This window comes from Pseudophryne corroboree, chromosome 8 (assembly GCF_028390025.1).
Source record: "Pseudophryne corroboree isolate aPseCor3 chromosome 8, aPseCor3.hap2, whole genome shotgun sequence".
NCBI lineage: Eukaryota > Metazoa > Chordata > Amphibia > Anura > Myobatrachidae > Pseudophryne > Pseudophryne corroboree.
Window position 1 is genome coordinate 314,457,548 of NC_086451.1, and position 21,333 is coordinate 314,478,880.

The 21,333-nt window shown below is 37.2% G+C and overlaps 1 protein-coding gene across 6 annotated transcripts in view; it reads right to left on the reverse strand.

Moving 5' to 3' along the window:
• Positions 1-7,424: 7,424 nt before the first annotated feature.
• Positions 7,425-21,333, reverse strand: part of AFF2 (ALF transcription elongation factor 2) — a 741,379-nt gene continuing 727,470 nt past the window's right edge. For all 6 annotated transcript variants that reach the window (XM_063937401.1, XM_063937398.1, XM_063937399.1 and 3 more), the window contains one exon: positions 7,425-19,693. In XM_063937401.1, the coding sequence (XP_063793471.1) occupies positions 19,572-19,693 (122 nt within the window). In that variant the 3' untranslated portion in view covers positions 7,425-19,571. The remainder of the gene's footprint in view (positions 19,694-21,333) is intronic.

The following is a 21,333-nucleotide window of genomic DNA, read 5'->3' on the forward strand; positions in this document are numbered from 1 at the left end:
TTTAACTTCTAACATAGAAAGAGGGTTTTATATATATATATATATATATATATATATATATATATATACACATGTTTAGTATATGATAAATACAGTGGTAAAAGCACTGGTAAGGTTGTACATTGGAAATATAGTTGACTACACTCATAGAGCCATTTCGCCTGAGGATCAGTTTGGTAGGAAAGTCCAGAGGTAAGGAATATTGGTTTTCCTGAGAGCTCTAGTGACTGGATAGAATGGCCAACATTGCAGTAGACAAGTGCCGAATATCTGGAGTTCGCCCAAGATGCTGGTGGCAGTATCTGATGGCCTAGCCTCCCAATGCAACATTTCCTTGACGTGGTAGTACTTCATTAGAGTGTCTCTAGGAGCATCCATTGGGGCATTCCTTGCTTTGGGTAAACAATGTATGTGGTCCAGCAGAAAGTCTGTGGTCTAAACAGTCGGGAGCGGCTTCATGAAAAGATTCATGACAAAGTCTTTCAATTCGGAATAAGACACTTATTCTGGTATGCTTGATCTTTGACATTGTTCCAGCACAACCTGTCCTCCAGATCACTGACCTTGCTGTGAAGTGCTGTGACCTGCATATAGAGTTTCTCATGGAGAGTGATAAGGTCAATGGGCCTAATTCAGAGTTGATCGCATCAGCAAATTTGTTAGCAGTTGGGAAAAACCATGTGCACTGCAGGGGGGGGGAGATATAACATGTGCAGAGAGAGTTAGATTTGGGTGGGGTGTGTTAAAACTGAAATCTAAATTGCAGTGTAAAAATAAAGCATTGAAAAGTATATAGTTCAGCGCTCACCAAAGTTTGTATTGATAAATAGATACTAAGTATACTGCGACTTAAATATCCATATACACATGAGATAAATGAATGTAATGACACATCAATTATAATTTCTATAAAATTAGTGATTTATTTTGTAAAAAGAATAGATTGTGCAAATAAAGAGGGCTCAATTAATACCGGTATTAAATAACACACATAACATATAAGACAAGACAAACATAAAAGCAATCCCTGTGGGCACACTTGCTCGCGGTTTACCCCACTGGGAAACAGATTCCTCTGAATAAGAGCAAAGTCTCAGTAAAAATGCACTGATTTTTTAAAAGTGCTGATGAAAAGTCTGTGTTCATAAAACAGTCTGGTGGATGCAGGGGTTAACAGTGGTGTGATAAGGTCAGGATCTCTCCTACCGTATTCAAAAGCACAGTCCTGTAATCTTTACCCTGATTTTTGGAGTGTCGTACTGTCCTTGCTGAGTGATGCAGCGCTGGTGCTGTCTGCCGGCAGACACCCGTCCGTCTGGCTCCGTCGTCTTTCACTTCCGGGCGCTGTACGGAGCGGGATCGATTCCTTCCGCGATCTACGCGTTTCACCTAGTAAGGCTTCGTCAGGATTGCGGTGACACTGAACTATATACTTTTTCAATACATACTTCCCTTATAGTGGGTCTGTGTAGTGCACCCACTAACAGTTCTTAGCAGCCACTAGTTTGCGAGGTTGCAAGACGGAGTAGCGCAGTTCTTTAACAACCCCCTTTTATAAAAATAAAGCAGTCATTGTTTACCCTGCACAGAAACAAAATAACCCACCCAAATCTAACTCTCTCTGCAAATGTTAGGGGTTCTATTCACTAATGGGAAATCTTCAAGAAATAGAATACAGATGGACGCAGCTGCTGTAACCAAAAGCAATCTGCAATAATTATATACTGTAAAGGACCTTCACGGACTCTGTTGGTCCTGCTACGTGTCACAGGCCATGGCTGGGACCTGCAACTGAGCAGTGAAGCACAGGTCACAGGTCAGCCAGTAGTCTAGGCACCAGAGAGGTCCACCCAGCAGTAGGAGAGTTGTATGCTCTATGTTGTGGGAAGCTGTTCCCAAGATGGCCATCAGACACAGCATAACTCTTCTTTAACTGTTGTCCTTATGCACTGAATAGTTTCATCTGATAAATTACTCTGTTTTGAGTTTTCCCCATACACATGTATTACAAAGCTCAATTTTAGGATTATTAGAGTAAATTTAATTTTTATTTATTTTGTCTTTACATTCAATATTCTTAAAGCTAATGCTGAACATTTATCTTATTCATCCGCATGAGCTGTAACTGCTTCAATCACTTCCTTAGAATCTCAGTGCTTCTTTCAAGAAAACTATCTCTTTAGATAAGCACGGTAACGTCTATCACACACTGATGGAGCACACAGAGTGCAGTTAGTAAGAGACATCTCCACTTTGCAGCTACAATCCGCCTGCCCCTTTGAATCCTGCCTGAGCGCAACCACAGCCCACCCACCTGAACTGTTCAGCCACTTGTGGACTTACATGTGGCCGTCTGATTATGTGACGATCGAAAACATTCTTTTACTAACCCCTAACAATGGCATTCTATTTCTGTGTTTCCCTAGCCTTGTCCGCAGCACTATTTGACACAAGGAGCAGGTACAGTAATTCCAGGTTGAGGAGATCTATAACTAAGGTACATAGCTTAAAGTATTTTAGTTTGTTTTACACTCCCTAGTGTCTCTGTGGAGTGCTGCACAGTCTTTGAGTTGCAATATTTACATAACTATGTACATGCTGATAAAATTTTATACATTTCTAAATGGATATTTGCAGAAACATTACTTTGCAGTGAAGGTTTGACTCTTTTAGTCTCAGAATACTCCTGGATGATCTTTGTACTTCCACAGCCCGTCCCTGCTTAGAAGCACTTTGGCTACTTACTGCTCAGGCAGTCTTCCAGTCTGGCTGCTTTTTTGCATAAAGCCATACCTCCCAACTGTCCTGATTTTGGCAAGACAGTTCCGCTTTTCAAGCACTGTCCCACTGTCCCAGCTGCAGGCCACAGTGTCCAGCGTTTTGTCGGAAGGCTCTCTTTCACTTGCTGCTCTGCTTAGCATAGCAGCAGTGAGAAGACATTGTGTGCATGCGCACAACATCTATTCACCAGGAGAAATGGACTAGGGATATGGCCAGCAGCTCACAAGGTGGATAGTGATCACGGCACTTCCACGAGGTCATGCCCCTTAGCCACGAGGCCACACCTTCTAATTTCAGGCACAGAGCTGTACCTCTTCAAGCCCAGCCAGAGTTGAAAGGTATGATTAAGCATTAATGATTTTTGTAGCTATTTTGCATTAAGCATTAATTACGTGATTATCAAGACCATTTAATAATCTTTTAATATACTCAGTACACAATGCAGTATACCTTTCTATAAGAGTTCCAATTAAAAGTATTGATTTATTTTTCAATTAATTTCATACAGTATTTAGAAGTGTCCCAGAAAGACTTTTTGCCCTTGGGCACTTTATTAATACTTCACAAAACCACAAACCCAGTGTCTTCTCATGTTTGCCCTATTAAGATAGGCCTTTATGTTGGTTTGAACTATTTTTTCCTTACACTGCTATGCTGGTGTGGACTCAGCATTTATATTACTGCAGTCTTCCAGCAGGTCCCTACTCTTTTGCTGTAAATCACAGCACAAGGCACCTTGCAGCTCTCAGCTTCCATGGCCTGAGTTCATAAAACCTTCTGTCACTGTCGCTATGAGACTTATCCTGCTTCTCTCTGATGTTAGTCCTCTGCTACTAGCAGTAAACTGTAATGACCTGCTGTCTCCTGAGCATCTGAGACCTCCATCACAACACATTGCTTCGCCTTCCCCTAAATGTCACATACTGCTTGATCACACCCACCTGGAAACTCCTGTCCACTAGCATCACCAGAGATTGTGGTTATGTGGATTTACATAACTCCCCAACAGACCATCTGCACCACAGCTATTAACTCTTTCCAAAATGTAGTCTCCTAATATAAATACTGTTTCATTTTTTAGAATTTCAGACAGGCCTTTGAATTTAAACAGCAATAAGATACCACCACCTCTGTTTTTAGTGTTATTTTCTCCTTTTTCCAGAGAAGGAAAAGACAAAAAAAAATGTTTATAGGTAAAGTTTGGTGACATGTAACGTTTGGTGACTTCTGAGTGTCGGCTTACTGCACAGTATGTACTATATTAGTCTTTTTAGCTACATTTGCCCATAATGTTAACAAATGGTTGGATGGCTGACATGGCCTTTGGTAGTGTTTTTGCAATTGCAAAATGCTCTTGTTAGCAAAATATTATTACATTTATTTGGTGATCAGAGGGTGACTTCGTTGCTCAGTCTCATAAGTGCTTAGTAGCTCACATTTTCCTGTCAAATTACCAAACCAACAAAGCCAGCAGATCTGTCAGACGAATATCCTGAGGTGGTGCTTGTGTAAAAGCTGAAAAATGCTCCTGCAGTATATGACTGTTTATGGATACCGAACAGATGGTAACTTCTGGGCCTATTTATCAAGTTAACAAATTGCTTCATGACTGATATGTCTAGCAGCTCATCATGTATCATACAATATAGTGTTCGAAGCTGTCATAGTCTTCCACAAAAAACATGGATTGCTTAGTTAGTGATTGACACTGGGCTAAGGCCCCCATACATCTATGAAGCTATTGCCCAACTCTACCGGAAATGCCAATCCACCTAACAGATCCTCTGATCAGCAGCCATTGATGATCTGTGATCTCTCTGGGAACCAACTATGTTAAAAATGCCTAATTTTCATGTTTAATATTCACAATCCCATAACCCAGCGACTGGGGGATCTTGGCTTTGCATCAAGATATCTTAAATGCATAGGGGCCTTTACCTGAAACATGGAATGTAATGATTAACTAGCTTCACTCAAAACTACTTCAAGGAGGTGATGTACTTTGCAGCAAACCAATTACAGGCTGAATCTCTGCTGATCCAGAAAAGAGTGAGAGGTGGGATATTGATATGAAACCTGGGACATGAGCAGGAGATTGCAAGCAAAGACTATTGCACAGTGCTGGAGTCTTTTTATCTTCTGCACATACTCTATATTTCCATTGAACTCTAGGAATATGGTGCAGGGGACATTTTTCTGCCACTTTTTGTTGAGCTATATTGCTGAGAAACTTTAATGTTGACCTATAATTCAAAAAAACTTGTCAGAAGGATAGAACATGTGCAGAAGATTTCCAGGACTATGTGGCAGTTTACCAGAGATGTTGCTACTTTTTGGGAATGCGCTAGGTTGTGGGTAAGACATCCCCCCTACCCAGGTTTCCCTAACTATGTAGCAGTTGATTACAATTAGTTATAAAATCAGTCAATTACATGGTCAGGATTATAAATGGAGAAGTGCAGGATCACAAGAGAAACAAGTCAGGACTACAGACATGGAAATACATGGTCAGATGAATCAAGCTGGGTAAAGGAAAATCAGACAGACAAGCAGGTAGAAAGCACAAGAAAGTTTAGGGGAATGCTGAGTTAGAAATGTTAATAATAAATCAAATACCAGAGGTCATAACATATGTTGCACAGGCACTGCAATCTGCACTCAGTTTGACTTTGAAATTCCCACCCCTCATGTGGTAAATCCCCCAGATAGACCCCATAAAGTGAAGAACAGCATGCTACTATTGATAAACATATTCATTTTATGGATTTTAAGCGTGTTTTGTAAACAGTTGGTGACTTCTGGGCATGGTCTTGTCAGTCCTTCTGTGTTGACTACCATAGTTCTAATTTACCTATCAAGTTAATAAATGAGTTATGGGCATACAAGCTCATTATGTTTCAACTAAGTACCCAAAGGTAGTGCTTTGTGATGAGCTGGAATTAAAAAAAAAATCCACTTAAGGGTGTAGAGCATATTAGTGAATAGATGACTATGGTTTTATAAATCCTATTTTGGGGTTTTCTTACTATAATGGCTGTGTAAAAATCATGTGTCATACAAGTACTTTAAATGGTGTTTGTATTAAAGTTGACACCATTAATTTTAAGAATGAATTGTTGAACAAATGTGACTTACTGGCTCTAACATGCCTTCTTGTAGGGTTGACTACAGTAGCTCATATAAGTACAGTACCACAAGGTTGTGCTTTTGTGATATATTAACCTGTCCTCTTTGTTGATGTAAAGTTTATTTGGAGATCCAATGGTAACTTCATGACATGTTCCCAACAACCATTCCATGGGTAGGCTAGCTAAGGCTTGTCCATCAATTTAACAGATTACAGATGGTGTAATGGTTAGCATTACTGCCTCATGGTACTGAGGTCATGGGTTCAATTCCCACCATGGCCCTAACTGTGTAGAGTTTGTATATGCTCCCCGTACTTGTGTGGGTTTCCCCCGTGTGCACTGGTTTCCTCCCACAATCCAAAAATATCTGGGTAGGTTAATTGTCTCCTGACAAAAATGAAACCTAAATGTGTGTGCATATAAATGCGCTAGGGACTATAGATTGTAAGCTCCACTGGGGCAGGGACTGATGTGAGTGGACAAATATTCTCTGTAAAGCGCTGCGGAATATGTGTGTGCTATATTAATAACTGGTAATAAATAATAATAATGATTGACATTGCCAGCAGTTCATCTTGTTCCTTGCTTTAAATATTGCCCAGCAGTGTTACTTGTGAGAAAACAAAAAATATGTTTATAGATGTAAGTTTGTGATTGATAGTTGTAATCAGAGAAGCAGTAGCTTGCAATGTGCAAGTTACCGTACAAGCCCCCAATTTAAAATATCTGACAATTTCAAAATTACATCTTACTTTTTATGAATATTTTAAAAGGGCAACTTAATTTCTCATGTAATACACTTTTTTACAGTCTTGGGCCCATTATTGATGCTGGGTGTGGTATGGAAGGTAGATAGTAACTAGGTCGACAGTGTCTATGTCGACCACTATTGGTCGACAGTAACTAGGTCGACAGGGTCTTTAGGTCAACATGGTCTAGGTAGACAGGTCAAAATGTTGACATGAGATTTTTATGGGTTTTTTTGGTGTAATTTTCTTCGTAGAATGACCGAGTGCACCGCGTCCCCTCGCATGGCTTGCTTCGCTCGCCATGCTTCGGGAAAGGTGCCTCGCTCCGCTACTGCTTCACTCGGCACAGGTTACTGTTCCAATCGTAGTCCACGTGGACCGTTAAGTATGAAAAGGTTAAAAAAAAGAAAAAAATCATAAAAAACTCATGTTGACCTTTTGACCTGTCGACCTAGAACATGTTGACCTAGAGACCCTGTCGACCTAGTTACTGTCGACCAATAGTGGTCAACCTAGATAGTGTCAACCTAGTTACTGTTGACCTAAAGACCGGATCCCATTGATGCTGCATTAGTCCCTTCTACTGCTGAAAGATGAACAAATACTGTAGTTCAAGTTCTTGTTATGTGACAAGTAAAGTTGCTGACTTTGAGGGATTCTTGGAAATAGTGCCTTTAGGAAGTTATAGTAGCCTAATGACAAAGCCAGTTCCAAATGAGAACAAGATAAAGCAGATTCAAAAAAATGTTTAATTAAATACAAGACGTTGTTTCATAAAAATTTTATTTAACCATTTTTTAAATAATTTGTTGTTCCGGCAGCATAATTAATCCCTCTATGAGAGATTCAGACATACCAGTTTAGACAACTTATTTATACATAGACATAGTATTTAAAAACATCAGAACTGCACTTAAACCTCCAGCTGCCACAGAAGTCGGCATCGCTTAATTTGGGAAAGCTTTTCTGGAGCCTTTTGCAGCAGCAGAAAGGTAAAATCATTTTAGCACATGAGGGCATAATACCCCCCTCCCTGTCCTAAAACCATTACATTTTTTTATACATTGGAATTACAGATTTTCTTTGTCATGAATAAAATAAAAGATTAAAAAGTAATTTGTGCAACACATTAAATACAAAGCAAAAATCAGGCAGGTTAAAATTGCATACATTCAAAGCAAAAAAATAAAATAAAAAAATAAATGCAAATAAAAAAGGGATTTTCAGACTTTAGAACCACAGAATGGTATTAATTGCTTAAACATTGTAACAGTTAAGGTCTGTACAAAACATTTCAACTTACGAAAACTTTACAAAGAATAACATGCTCATTAAAACAAGGATACCTTGTGGAATTGTTTGAATATGTAACGGTGAATCCTACTTAAAAAAATACAAAGTTTTTATTGAAATAGATAAATGGAAGAAAAAAAGTGACAGTAAAAAAAATGTGGCAATAGTAATACTTTATTCAAATAAAATGATACAAAAAAACAGCTTCAAAGAGTCATTAAGTATTATTATGACTACAAAAAGCTTTAGAGTTCCGTAATTTTTTTCTGTCAGTATACTGTATGCAGACATTTTTGGTACCTGTAAGAGTACTCATGCTGTATTGTTTACAGGAATCAGCAGTAATTGCCGGCTCATATAGCTACATCTTACACCGCAGTTATGTTACCAAGTAACTGAGTAAATTTGGTGTAACTAAATTATGTGTTACAATCATGTAAAATAATACAATAGGCTTATTGATGGCCCCACAATTAAACTGATGAGTAGTATAATGATTTGACAATGGCTTTATCAATCATGCACGTATGTACTGTACACATATATTTATACTATGTACAAAAATTCACCTTATAAGCGCTGGTGTGTTCTGTTTCTAAGGACAAAGTGAGTTTAAACGTCTTTGTACAGTTAGAGGTCACTAACAACTAACAGTGACAATCAGTTATATAAATTTGAAATGTGTGTACATTTGTAAAGAAAGAAGGAAAGAAAAGTATATCTTTGGCATGCAAAACCTATGAGCTGCACTTATACATGCTCTAATCATGTCTGTGCAGGCAGCCAGAGATGAGAGTTTGCTAATGCAGCCTTGTGGTATGTACATGCATGCGGCTAACTCCCCTCCAGTGCTTTATTCTATTCACCTGGTATTAAAGAGAATAGATATGCACCTCAGATGAGACTTGGAAAATCCCTATGAAGGGCACTAGGGATATACACAAAGATTATTACGCTTGTAGAGTTGTAAGTTGCCCTATCTGAGGGTCATCTGATGTGCATTTCTGTTCATTGGCAGGTAAATGATGCAAACAGTTCTGTAGAAAAATCTGAAGCACACATAAAAGGTTCGCATATAAGCTCATACAACAGAACTCTGTTGCTTTAAACATTATGAATCTGACACTATGACCAGAGTTACAGTTACGTCAGTGGATAATGTAGTATTTTGTCAGCTTTTTAAACATTGTGAAAGTTGTAACATTAATATAGCTATAAAAAGATGAGATGCTCTGTACAGCTCTAGTAAAAAAAATGGATTTCTTAGATCGACCTTCGGCACTTCAATTGTTGTGAAACTACATTTCCCAAGATGCTCTCTGATCTGTCTTATGTGTTTACACGTGTTTTTTCTTACAATTTTCCACCTTTATTAACTTAACATTATTAAATTGTTGACGTCCTTGCTCTGTATGATAGGATTTCTGGCATCTGTATTAATGTCAGTTCCTACAGGGCAGAACTTCATGGAAAAGGAGAGAAGGGGCTTGAAAACATGAGACCAGATAGTTAATGCGTTTGTGAAATTGGGCATCAGGGTTTTATTGTGCTCCTGCTTTTATGATGTCCCAAAATAGACGATTTTCATGTAAAGATGCCAACTTTGACAGTATAAATGCAACTTGTCTGGCTAGTTAGACAACCCTTCACTTTTTGAACTGGCACAAGTTTTTAATCAGTCTATTATTTGGATGTTGAAGTTCTGGGGTTTGTGATGTCATCATACATGTGCAAATGATGATGTCATTTATTAAAACAATGCAATGAGGCATTGTATGGCTTCTGTGGTGACCTTGACATAAAATAAAATACTGTCAATGCTATTGGAACCCAGTGCCACCTGTCCTCTGCGACAGAAGAGATGAATATTCTGACTTTTGACAGCTGTAACTAATTGATTGTTATAGCCCATACTGTGGTTAGCCACTTAACTGCTGTCAGGGAGCTTGAAGCCAGAGACCAATGGAGATAGAGGCTTATAGCACTGAAATACCAATGACAGCAGGAAGCACAGCACAGTACATTATAAGTATTATTTTTACCATTTATGTAGTGCCGCTACACAGCACAGTATTTTACAATTGGCAACAAACACAGTAATAGAACAAGACTGGGGATTACAAATACACAAAGATAGTGTCCTGTACACAGGCTCGCAAACATTACTTACTGTATAAAGCTAGGAAATCACTTATGGCCAACCTTACCTGTAACAACTATGTTCTATCAAACCCATATTTGCCTTTCATTTGTCACATGCTGCAATTATTTAGATAAGTCACCATGGACATTACATAAAAATGAACAAAATTAATTAAACCCTAATTATTTTGTATACATTTTGCTTTTCCATTCCCAAAAAATTATATGCAAAGTGCAATCAAATATATTTTAAAAAGCATTTTATCTTTACATATGGTAAACAAACACAAATAGCTTAGAAAGGGTAATTGTATACTTCCACTGTAGCAGAACTTTCCTCACAAAATAAAGCATCCTGATACTACACTACAGATAAAGAGATAAATGTTGCCCATTATTGGTATAAAGCATTAGGGGTCTATTCAATTGAAGTCAGAACTGCCGTCAAGTCGGAAAGACTGCAATTTCCGACTTTTTTTGGTCGAATCAGGATTCAACCTATTCAGTGGTGCTGCTGTTTTTCCGACTTGTCGGAAAACACATGAATCGGCGGATTAGCAGCAGATACACGTGTTTTTGTCGAATTAGCGGCCAATTACGACAGTTTTTTGGCCCATTTTCGACAATGCTGATCCGACTTAAAAAAAAGTCGGATCAGCATTGTCGAAAACAGGCAAAACCTGTTGGAAATGCCCGATAATTGAATACTGCACTGGAGAGGATCCGACATGCATTGAATAGACCCCATAGTAGCTTAAGGAAACCATGCCTTACCAGCAGATGTGGAACTGCAAGACTCAAAACAGCTTGGAGCCACAGACTAAATACTGTACCTTCTGGCCAAAAAACAATCCTGTTATTATTTTTACTGAGCAAAATAGGTGGTTGGTAAAAGAAGGAAATGTCAATGCAATTACTGCTAACATCCACCTAAATATATTGCCATATGCGGTAAATCACCTTGGCTGCAACAAAAATAGCAAAGTCATAATTTGAAGTATAAACAATGAGATTGTCCTGTTTAATATAAAGAGAATAGTTGATCCAATTTTGAGAAAGGAGGAGGCAAAGTAATATTTGCTAATACCATAGATGCAAAAAAAACATGGGATATGGCATATGGTTGGAGTAAGAAAAGCTTAGGCTGTAGTGCAGTTTGTTATCAGACTATGCTAGCCAATGATACCATCCCTCTCTCCCTCACTTCTTCCCCTACAGTACATGTCATCTTTTTAAATCTATGCTCGAGAAGATCTACTCATAAAACACTAAGATAAGCTCCCTGTGGACTAAATATACAGTAAGAACGATGACTTTTAAAAATTATTACTCAGTTTGTAGTGCTGGAAGTCACTGGGCCCAGTGTGCCAAGTTTCACATTAATAAATGGGGTCATATCCATGCAAGAAAATATATATGTAAAATTAACAAGTGCTACTATAACTACAGAACTACAGATAATGACGTTAACACATGAACACAAGGCCTGAATTGCCTTCCCATACACAAAGCGCAAAACAGATAAGACCAAGGTATTTTTCTATATACATCTAGTGCACTTAGTAAATTAGGTCTTATCTTTTCCCTAAAATATAATGTGTTCTTACATGAACAAAAAACATAGCGTGTTCTAAAAAGAATTATTATAATGCTACTTGTCTTTTTCTAGCAGGCTCATGCATAATACATTTATTTCTTGCTGCAATGAAAACCAAGATGATATAAATATAATTTAACCTAAAAGTGTGATTTCAACAGGAAACAATACCAGACTTCATATAATAGTTAAATACTCTAAAAGTTTATGAACTCAAAAGGTGGTTGTAGTTTAAACTAAGTAACAGGAAGACTCAATAATAAAATAATTATCACTTTTACTATTCATGGCAATATTTATCTATAAGAGTTAATTTAATTTTCTAATGGTTTTAATGACCTGTCTCTGAAGGGTCATCATACAGTGCCTTGCTAAAGTATTCCCCCCCCTTGGCTTTTTACCTATTTTGTTACATTACAACCTGTAATTTATTTATTATTTATCTGAATTTTATGTGATGGATATGCACAAAATAGTCTAAGTTGGTGAAGTGAAATGAGAAAAATTTATATAAATAAGAATTTTTATAAATATAAATTTGAAAATTGGCATGTGCATATGTATTCACCCACTTTGCTATGAATCCCCTCAAAAGTTCTGGTGCAACCAATTACCTTCAGAAGTCATATAATTAGTGAAATGAAGTCCACCTGTGTGCAATCTAATTGTCACATGATCTGTCAGTATAAACACACCTTTTCTGAAAGGCCCCAGAGGCTTTTACTCTTCACCCTGATGTGCCGACTATACTGTAACTGTATTTGTACAATCTTTTTAAATCCATGTTATAGAAGGGTCTATTTAATGTACTAAATATTATATTATTCAGCTGTAAACAGATTTGTCAAAGCAGGACTAGAAAATGTACGTCTGTGGCTGGGATTCATTATTTCTCTATACAAAGGAAGCTGATCTATAAAAACACTAGAAGCAGGGATTGCTTATCTTACATCAAAATCACACAGAGTTATCTCGCAGCTTCAACACCAAAAAGCTACTCTACCGATTAGCGTGAAAATATCCCATAACCATCCATTCTTCTTACAGTAGTCCTAAAGGCTACTACATGCAGCTGTTTTCCAACAGCACTTAGTCGTTTTGGTCACTGCCCCAGACGAACATCATTGTGAAGCCATGACGGGAAGGGGCTGGCAAGACAACTTAACTATCATTAAATAAGATGTTGTAATAACAGAGATTGCTGCTTTTTATTGGCTTTCTTGCTTACATCTATCTCAATGTACATTATAATGCGGTGAGCAAAAAAGACTTTATACCACAGAAATGCAAGAGCCCTGCAAAACACTAAGAAAAGAAGCAGCTGGTAAGAGAGAATGTATCTGTCCAGTGGCGAATTTCCAATTAGGCACGTGAGGCACGTGCCTAGGGGCGGCACTTGTTTGGGGGCGGCACTTGCATACTTGTGTTGGTACGGTCAGACTGAAATGTACCAGTAACGGCTAAATATTTCCACTGTACTGTACCATATGCCATCTTGAATGGAGTGTAAATGGGTAGGACATGCACATACTGCCACTGTAATCTGTCCTACTTAGTAAATATGCATACATACACTAATAAACATTTAAAAAAAATGAAATTATGGCTTTTTATTGTTCTATTTAATTGGCTATCATCAAATGAGGGCTTATAAACAATCAATGAAAACAATAAAATTAGGCGGGGTGGGAGGGCTGTTGCTAATGCGCCTAGGGGTGCCCTCACCCTTAAATCTACCCCTGTATCTGTCAAATAGGGATTCTGATTTAATTAGCAATTCTGGGTGTTTATCAGAAGCAGTGTTAACTGCACAATGTATCATTAATTCTTACAAGAAATATAAGATTATTTGTTGTTGCTGAAAAAATAGAAATAAAAATACTTCAGATGTTATATCAGTGGTGTAACTAAGGGGACGATTCTGAGCTGAGAATACAGCAAGAAAATATATGCATATGTAACCTTTGCATTGCAACACAGTTTGTCCAGGGAAAATGTTACTTTGCTGTGCTCCCAATTCAGAAGCAGAAACTAAATGCACAAATAAACCAATGGGAATTTTGGATTGAGCTCTCCATGTGCCTCAGAACACTCCTTCTGGTGACTAGTATATAAGCTAGAGACCATTCTGGTGACTAGTATATAAATCAGAGGCCATTCTGGTGACTAGTATATAAATCAGACACCAATCTGGAGCTTAATATATAAATCAGAGACCATTCCGGTGACTAGCATAGAAATCAGAGACCATTCTTGTGACTGGTACTGTATATCAGCAAGAGACCATTCTAGTGACTACTATATGAACCACTTACCATTCTGGTGACTAGCATATGAATCAGAGACCATTCTGGTGACTAGCATATGAATCAGAGACCATTCTGGTGACTAGTATATGACCTAGAATTTCAGAAAATATTCTGTAACTAGTATATAAACTAGAGACCATTCTTGTGACTAGAAGACACACTAGAGATCATTTTGGTGGCTAGTAGATAACGTACAGCACATTTTGGTGGCTACAATATAATTTTGTGGTTAGGACATACAGTATACTGTAGCACAGCCCAGTCTGGTGATCAGTATAAAGACATGAACCTACAGTATCATGGTGGTTAGTTTATGAAGCGTGCATGAATAACTTCAAGAAAATAAAGGGAGCTCTAGCAGCCAATAACAATAATAATTTTTGTTGCAGTCATTGTAATGTTGTCCCTATGTCAATCAACTACCTTTCAGACTTTTCCAAGCCAAAAACAGTTCAGTGCAAAAGTTCGTAATAATAATACTGAATAATTTGCAGACCCAAGTAGACTATTAAAGTTACCAGAGGATCCACTAGTGTCTACCAAGCAACTGTAGCATGTTTAATACATAGATATCTGAAGAATGTAGCTAATACCTTTTATCCACCTAAAACCCGGGTCCAACACGTGTAACTGTACACAGTTTCAAATCAAGTCACAGGGGTTTGAAAGTAACCCAGTTCACATCACAGGCTGGGCCCAGGTTAGTGTTGGGTCTCCCCACTGCTGGCACTTGGAGATGACATCATCTCCAAGCACTGGTGATCCGGCACTCCATATGCTCTTAATGAGACCTGGGTTGGATGGCCAGGGTCACCTGTTTACCCTGCATCATTACCCGGGTCCTTATTTTTCAAGGACCCTTTTCCACTGAGCAGCGACACAGGTAGACCCAGCAATATCCTGCATTTTTGCAGCAGTGGAAAAGGGGTATTAATAAGTCTATAAATATATGTATTTATGGTATTTCATATAGATACCTCCCAACTCTCTGTCTAACAATGAAGAGGTGTTTGAAGGGGAAAAGGAACAGTTTAGCAATTTAAAAGTGCTAGGCACATCCCATTATTTATTTTCCAAATGTCGGTGCAAAATTATATTGTTTTAGTTTATGGTTGGGCATACCCCTGGGATGCGGCCACACCTACATCATGTCTTTACCTATGTTTTCAGAAATGTCCCCATTATTTATTTTTAAATTATATGTGCAAAATTATATTTTTTTTAGTTAGTTGTCGTCCCGTCACAGTGTGACTACCTGTATAGTAGTAGTACATTGCAAGGACAGGAGAGTGGAAGGCAAGAGGCTCAGCAAAAAGAGAATCCACATGTAGCACTATCCTCCAAACACTTACCATAAAACATAAAAAGCTGTGTTTCAGACAGTACAGAAACTTCATTCTGACATAAAACAGATGTATTTTGATTTGGCTCAACAGAATCCAGCTATTGGTACATGCAGAACATGTAATTTCCATGTTAATTATTTCACAGTAAAACAAATGTGCAAGTTCTCAGTGGTGACAGATACCTAATGGCAGTACAATAGGCACTGCATTCACAATTTGCTCATTTTATGTTTCACTATTATATAATCATGGAAGAAATAAACTGTAGTATTGCTATCTTGCCAGGGAGCATTTCATACTAATACTACCATAAACATTACATATATTAAACAGTTACTAACATGGCATGAAAAATTCAATTGATTGCTTCTTGTAATAAAACATGTAATCAGAATAACACTAACTTGTCCAAACTCATGTTGAGCATTTGCTGGGGCACCCATAAAATAATAAAGCATAGATTTTACATATATAGCATGTCCTGTACCATCAAATTAAATATCTGCTTTCATTATTATAACTTGCTAATAACAAAGGCTAATATTCCATTGGCTGATCTGCGTAACAACACTGTTGTACTATCTGTACTGTGGTATCCAATATGCAACAATACAGTACAGACTGTAACTTAAAGATATACACCTACATACAGATGCATGCGTATATATGAAATTCATTTCTGTAGACCACATATGTACGAACTGCCATTTGTGTAATACATAATAAACATGGCTAACGTACCCAGCAGTACAAGGGTTTATTTCATCTAAATGCACAGGCACTTCCAGTACTAAATGAGAAACAGTCTCTAAAAATGTCCCTATTGCTGTGATTATGCCTTTTGTCACCACAGTAGGCGATAATGCAACAGAATATATGCACTTCTCTCTGGTGTAGCTTGATACAAATAGTATCATTCACATGGCGAGAATGATTTAGCTGTACCGCAGAGCCAGATCTGTGTCTAGGCATATAAGGCAAGGACATACAGCACAGTGTCTGCATTAAATGACCTTAATTAAATCACCAAATTTACTGTCCTCAATTATTCTTAATGAAGTGTTATCACTATAACACATTGTTTTATTGCGTTTGATCACTACTGAAGAATTCTGACCAAGACCACAATTACCAATATACTACCAAGTCATGGTACCAGCAAAACTCATCATTCTTATTTCCAGAAGAGGAGGCAGCTCAGCTCTGAACTAAACTCTAATAACCAGCGATGAAGACACCCTTGAAAATTCACAGTCCACCCCATAAATAAAATGCTCATGCTGGTAATTGGTTATTTACAACCCCAGCAGGGTTTTCGATGTATTTTATCCCATACACCAACACTTGTTAAAACATTAAATTATTGAGATGATGGCTCGCTTTGAGAGGAAATATCAGTTGCAATTGCTATCACTGGATGGACAACTGAATCTAATAAATTTAGACAAGTTACATAGGCAAAAAAAAAAAAGATTTTGGGCCTTCTAAAAATCATACCGTACATATAAAAATTCTCACATTAACACAGAACGTAGTTCAACAGGCATTCTAAGCACTACCATTAGATGGCTGAAAGTAGGAATTTTGGGCTCCAAGTATAAAGAATATAAATAGCTATATAGACAGAAGGTGTAATGCATAATACTGATTATTGTGAAATTAAGGATCTTTAATTACATGACTTCATCATTTTACTTATAACTCTGCCCACCATTTTCTATTCACCTGTGGACCTGCTCAGAGGTGAGCAGGGTTCATAGGTGTCTTGCTTAATGTTTATCAGTTCCTGCTGATAGCCTTAAAACACTAATAAAAATCTGCTCTTGCTGATATTATGTCTAAAACACTAGTATAAATCCAGACCAGCTAATGTCTTGCCAACAGAAACCAGTATACATACAGCCCTGTGTATGCCATGCCAAGAAACATTAGTGTAAATATAGCCTTACTCATACCTTAGCGTGAGGCACCAGTATAATGCCATCTTGATTGTACCTTGCCTAGATGCACCATTAAATGACTGTCTTGTTTATACCTTGTCTAGAGGCACCACTATAGTCCCAGCCTTGATCACGCCTTCTCTACAGGTACCAGTATAATACCAGCCTTGCTCATACATTGCCTAGAGACACCAGTATAATACCAGCCTTGTTAATACCTTGCCTAGAGGCACCAATACAATCATAGCTTTGCTCATGCATTGCATAGAGGCACCAGTTTAATGCCAGATTTGCTCATACCTTGCCTAGAGGCACTAGTATAAAGCTTGCCTTACTGAAATCAGAGTTTAGTGCAGGTCCCTCATGGATTTTTAGGCCCCAACGGAAGAGAGAAATGTCTAGTAAGCCTTGCTGACTTTTTTTTGTATCATCATTGCTACAGTAATGGAAGTTGAACATTACTTGATACAATCAACACTTATATGGACACTAAAGAAAACTCTGTTAATTGGACTAAACAGGTATGGCTTCACAATCCGAATATTCAAACAGAATTATATATATTGTGATAGCATACATATGCAAAAATGAATAAATAACAAGCACACATCCTTTAAACATTTTTTTGGGTATGTGTTTTGTTTTTCAATAACATTTGCTAATGATTTTAAAAAGGTATTCAACCCATCAACAGAAAGAAGTGTGGGATCAAGCACATTTGGTTTTCAAACTGAAGTTTGAGGTAATTCATGAATACATAATTATTGTACTAATTTAATCCACTCACTTTGTTTTTATCTTCTAGAGAGGTAGCCATTATAAAAAGTACCTAAATAAGTTACTAGGAACTCAAGATGTAATATTAAAAGCGTCACTGACCTTAACACAGTCAGATCTACCTTTTTGTTCCTTTAATCAGTAGCAAACTATTGACATATGCAGAAATTACATGTTTAATAAATTAATATTAAATTATCAACATATCAGAATTCTACATCTCTAGAGACACTTTGGCAAAATGATATATTAGATAATAATTAATATACAAAAAATGTTTGCTGAAATGTAACAGAGCTATTCAAGTCTACTCTTTAAAGCTAAGAAAGTAGCTTTTCCATAGATATTTGTATGCATTGTAATTTTATTTATGCAAATAGATTTGCACTTGTATTTTCAATTAAAGTGGCCCATACATTAGCAACTGATTGCTCCAAATCCCTAGATGCCTGGATTGAAGAATCGGGAAAATCAAACATGTTGCATTACCCTGTTTGACAAACCCAACCAAAAATGGTCAGGAATGGCAAATCAGGGATTTTTAACATGCAGAATTTCCAAGATTCTTCGACAGATCACTGACTGTCGATGGCCACCAATCAGTGGTTCTGATCGACAGATGGGGGAACAGTACCATGATGTATGGCTTGCATAAGCCATTTCTATGCCCCAGTAAATTTCATCTGTCATTTTCTTGTGCAACAAAAATTTGCAAAGGTTTTATATATTACAGTATTATTACTTACAGGTAAATCCTATATTTATCAGATAATTTATTCTTCTTACAGACATTTTTTTTTTTTGCTTTACTATTGTCAGAACTATTGAGAAGGGCTCTTTAAAACATACTGTAAAACTAGAATGAATGGGAACCTGAAAAACAGATTTGATATCCTGTGACAATATATACTTTCTGCACTCAATTTTAGTTCAGTGGGATTTTCTGGATTATAATTGCTTAAAAATGATCACATTTCTAGAAATGTAATGGCACTATTTAACACTGATTCATCTTTAGTTTACCCTCAGTATTCAATATATATTATTTTCTAGATTTTATAGATGTACCATAATTAAACAATATGCATTTAATTCATACCAACCAAAACAACAACCCCCCTAGAAAATAATACTTATAATGTTTCCAATCAAAGTGTTTTCATAAAACACATGTGTACTTAAGACTTTTGTTCCAAATCTTCACAAAGTGCATCATGTACTTAAGTAAAGGCAGTGAAGACTAAAAACAATATTTGTAAAAATGTACCGTTTCATCAACAACGTAGGAATGGATCCAAGAGACAAAAGGCATATTAAAGATTTGGAAATGAATGACTTAATTGGTTAATGCTATGGTATGATCTGAATTTCCACTACTGGTAAAATCCACTTCCAACAGACAGGATACAAAAAGTTAAAGTCAAGGTAATGAGTGGACATCCACCAGCCACTGTCTTTTTGCTGGTAGAGGTAGAATGCAGGGAAATGTACAATGACGTAAAGCAGACACTACAATAATTGAGATTCAACGCGTAGCCAGTGGAGTCCTTGCCGAACGTAGCGAACCAGATCGGTCATAGTACTGTGTTGGGTTAATGGCTCCATCACTGTGTCAAGGTCTTGAAAAAACTCTGTAACAACAAAATAGTTGTAATATTAACACAAAGATTTATAATGTTGTTCATCCATATATTGCTAGTATGGTCTTCAGTAATGATAATGAGTTATTTTAACTCTCATGTGGTTTTGGGTATGATTTGTCAATAGAGTAAGGGGGAGATTTATTAAATCTTGGAGAGAAATAAAGTACTATCCAATCAGCTCCTATCATTTTACAGACTTTTGGGTTGAAGCACAGTATCATGCAGTGAAAAGAGTGTAGAAGTGGACCAATAGAGAAGTTGTGGACTTTGGGTTGGTTGCTATGGGCAACTTCTCCACTGGTCCATTTCCGAACTCTTTTCACTGTGTGATACATCAACCACTGTATTTGGTACTTTGGGTCAGATTTATCAAAGCTTGGATAGAGATAAAGTAGCAACCAATCATCTCTTAACAGTCATGTTTAAAATACAGCTGGTAAAATGACAGTTAAGAGTTGGCTTGTTGGTATAGTACTCTATCTCTGTACACTTTATCTCTCTCCAAGCTTTGATAAATCTGCCCCTGAAATTTGTCAGCATCAAGAACTGACTGTCTCTACCAGCCACTCGTTCTACCAGCCACTCATGTAAAAGATCAATGTCATATGAAATACTGTAGGAAGCACATGGTAAACTTTTTAAACCTGCAAATCACACCTCGACCCATACACATTAATAACGTTCAATGAGTGCCTTATTGGGGACGGGTTACAGCTTTTATCTTGTCATACTTTAATTCTACTCATTGTGGACTGTTGTCTGATTTATGTAATGCCGGGCATACCTGTGCTTTACAACCATTTTGTTTTGTACTTCTCTCTTTCTCTCTCTCTCTCTCTCTCTCTCTCTCTATATATATATATATATATATATATACAGATGGATCCACGTTTATCTTGACCTTTAATAGGATTAACTGAGACTGGCCAGTCAGACTTAATAACCTGCTGTAATAACTTAATCCCCTGCTGTATTATTCTCTGTATTATATTACACCTGAGAACAATAGATGAAGGGTTTATGCTAATAAGTAATGTTGTGCCTAGGCGCAGAAAACTAGTCAAGATAACCGTGGACCCATCTGTATACATATATATATATATATATATATACACAGATGTGTCCACTTACATCTTTGCTTTTTTACCAATTTGGCCCAACATGTAAAACACAGCTAAGCTGTTTTTCACGAGTAGCGAGGGGATTAATTTAAAAAAAAATTATTTGCCATAATAGAATATGTATAAAGTAACATATTAAAGGTGCAAAGTAAGAAAAAACACAAGGCATGGCTAAATCTCTGAGTCTATGGCATGGAAAACTGTGCCATACATGGCGGGATATAGCAAATATGTATATACAACAATAGGTGAGCTGGCGCCTGAGGGTTGAGTCAACACCCTGTGTTACAAAAGGCACTTATGATTCACACCATTAAGAGTCAAAACATGGTGGCAACATGTTCCATCATAAAATTTATTATATATACATAAAAACAAGTTCAAAGTCCATGGTTCATTTGTAAAAGGAGTAATAAGTCGCTCCACACTTAGTGTATTTCTGTTTAAGATGTTGAGAACAATAGTAGGTGAATCTCTACAGTCTCCTCTTTTTCTTCAATATATATT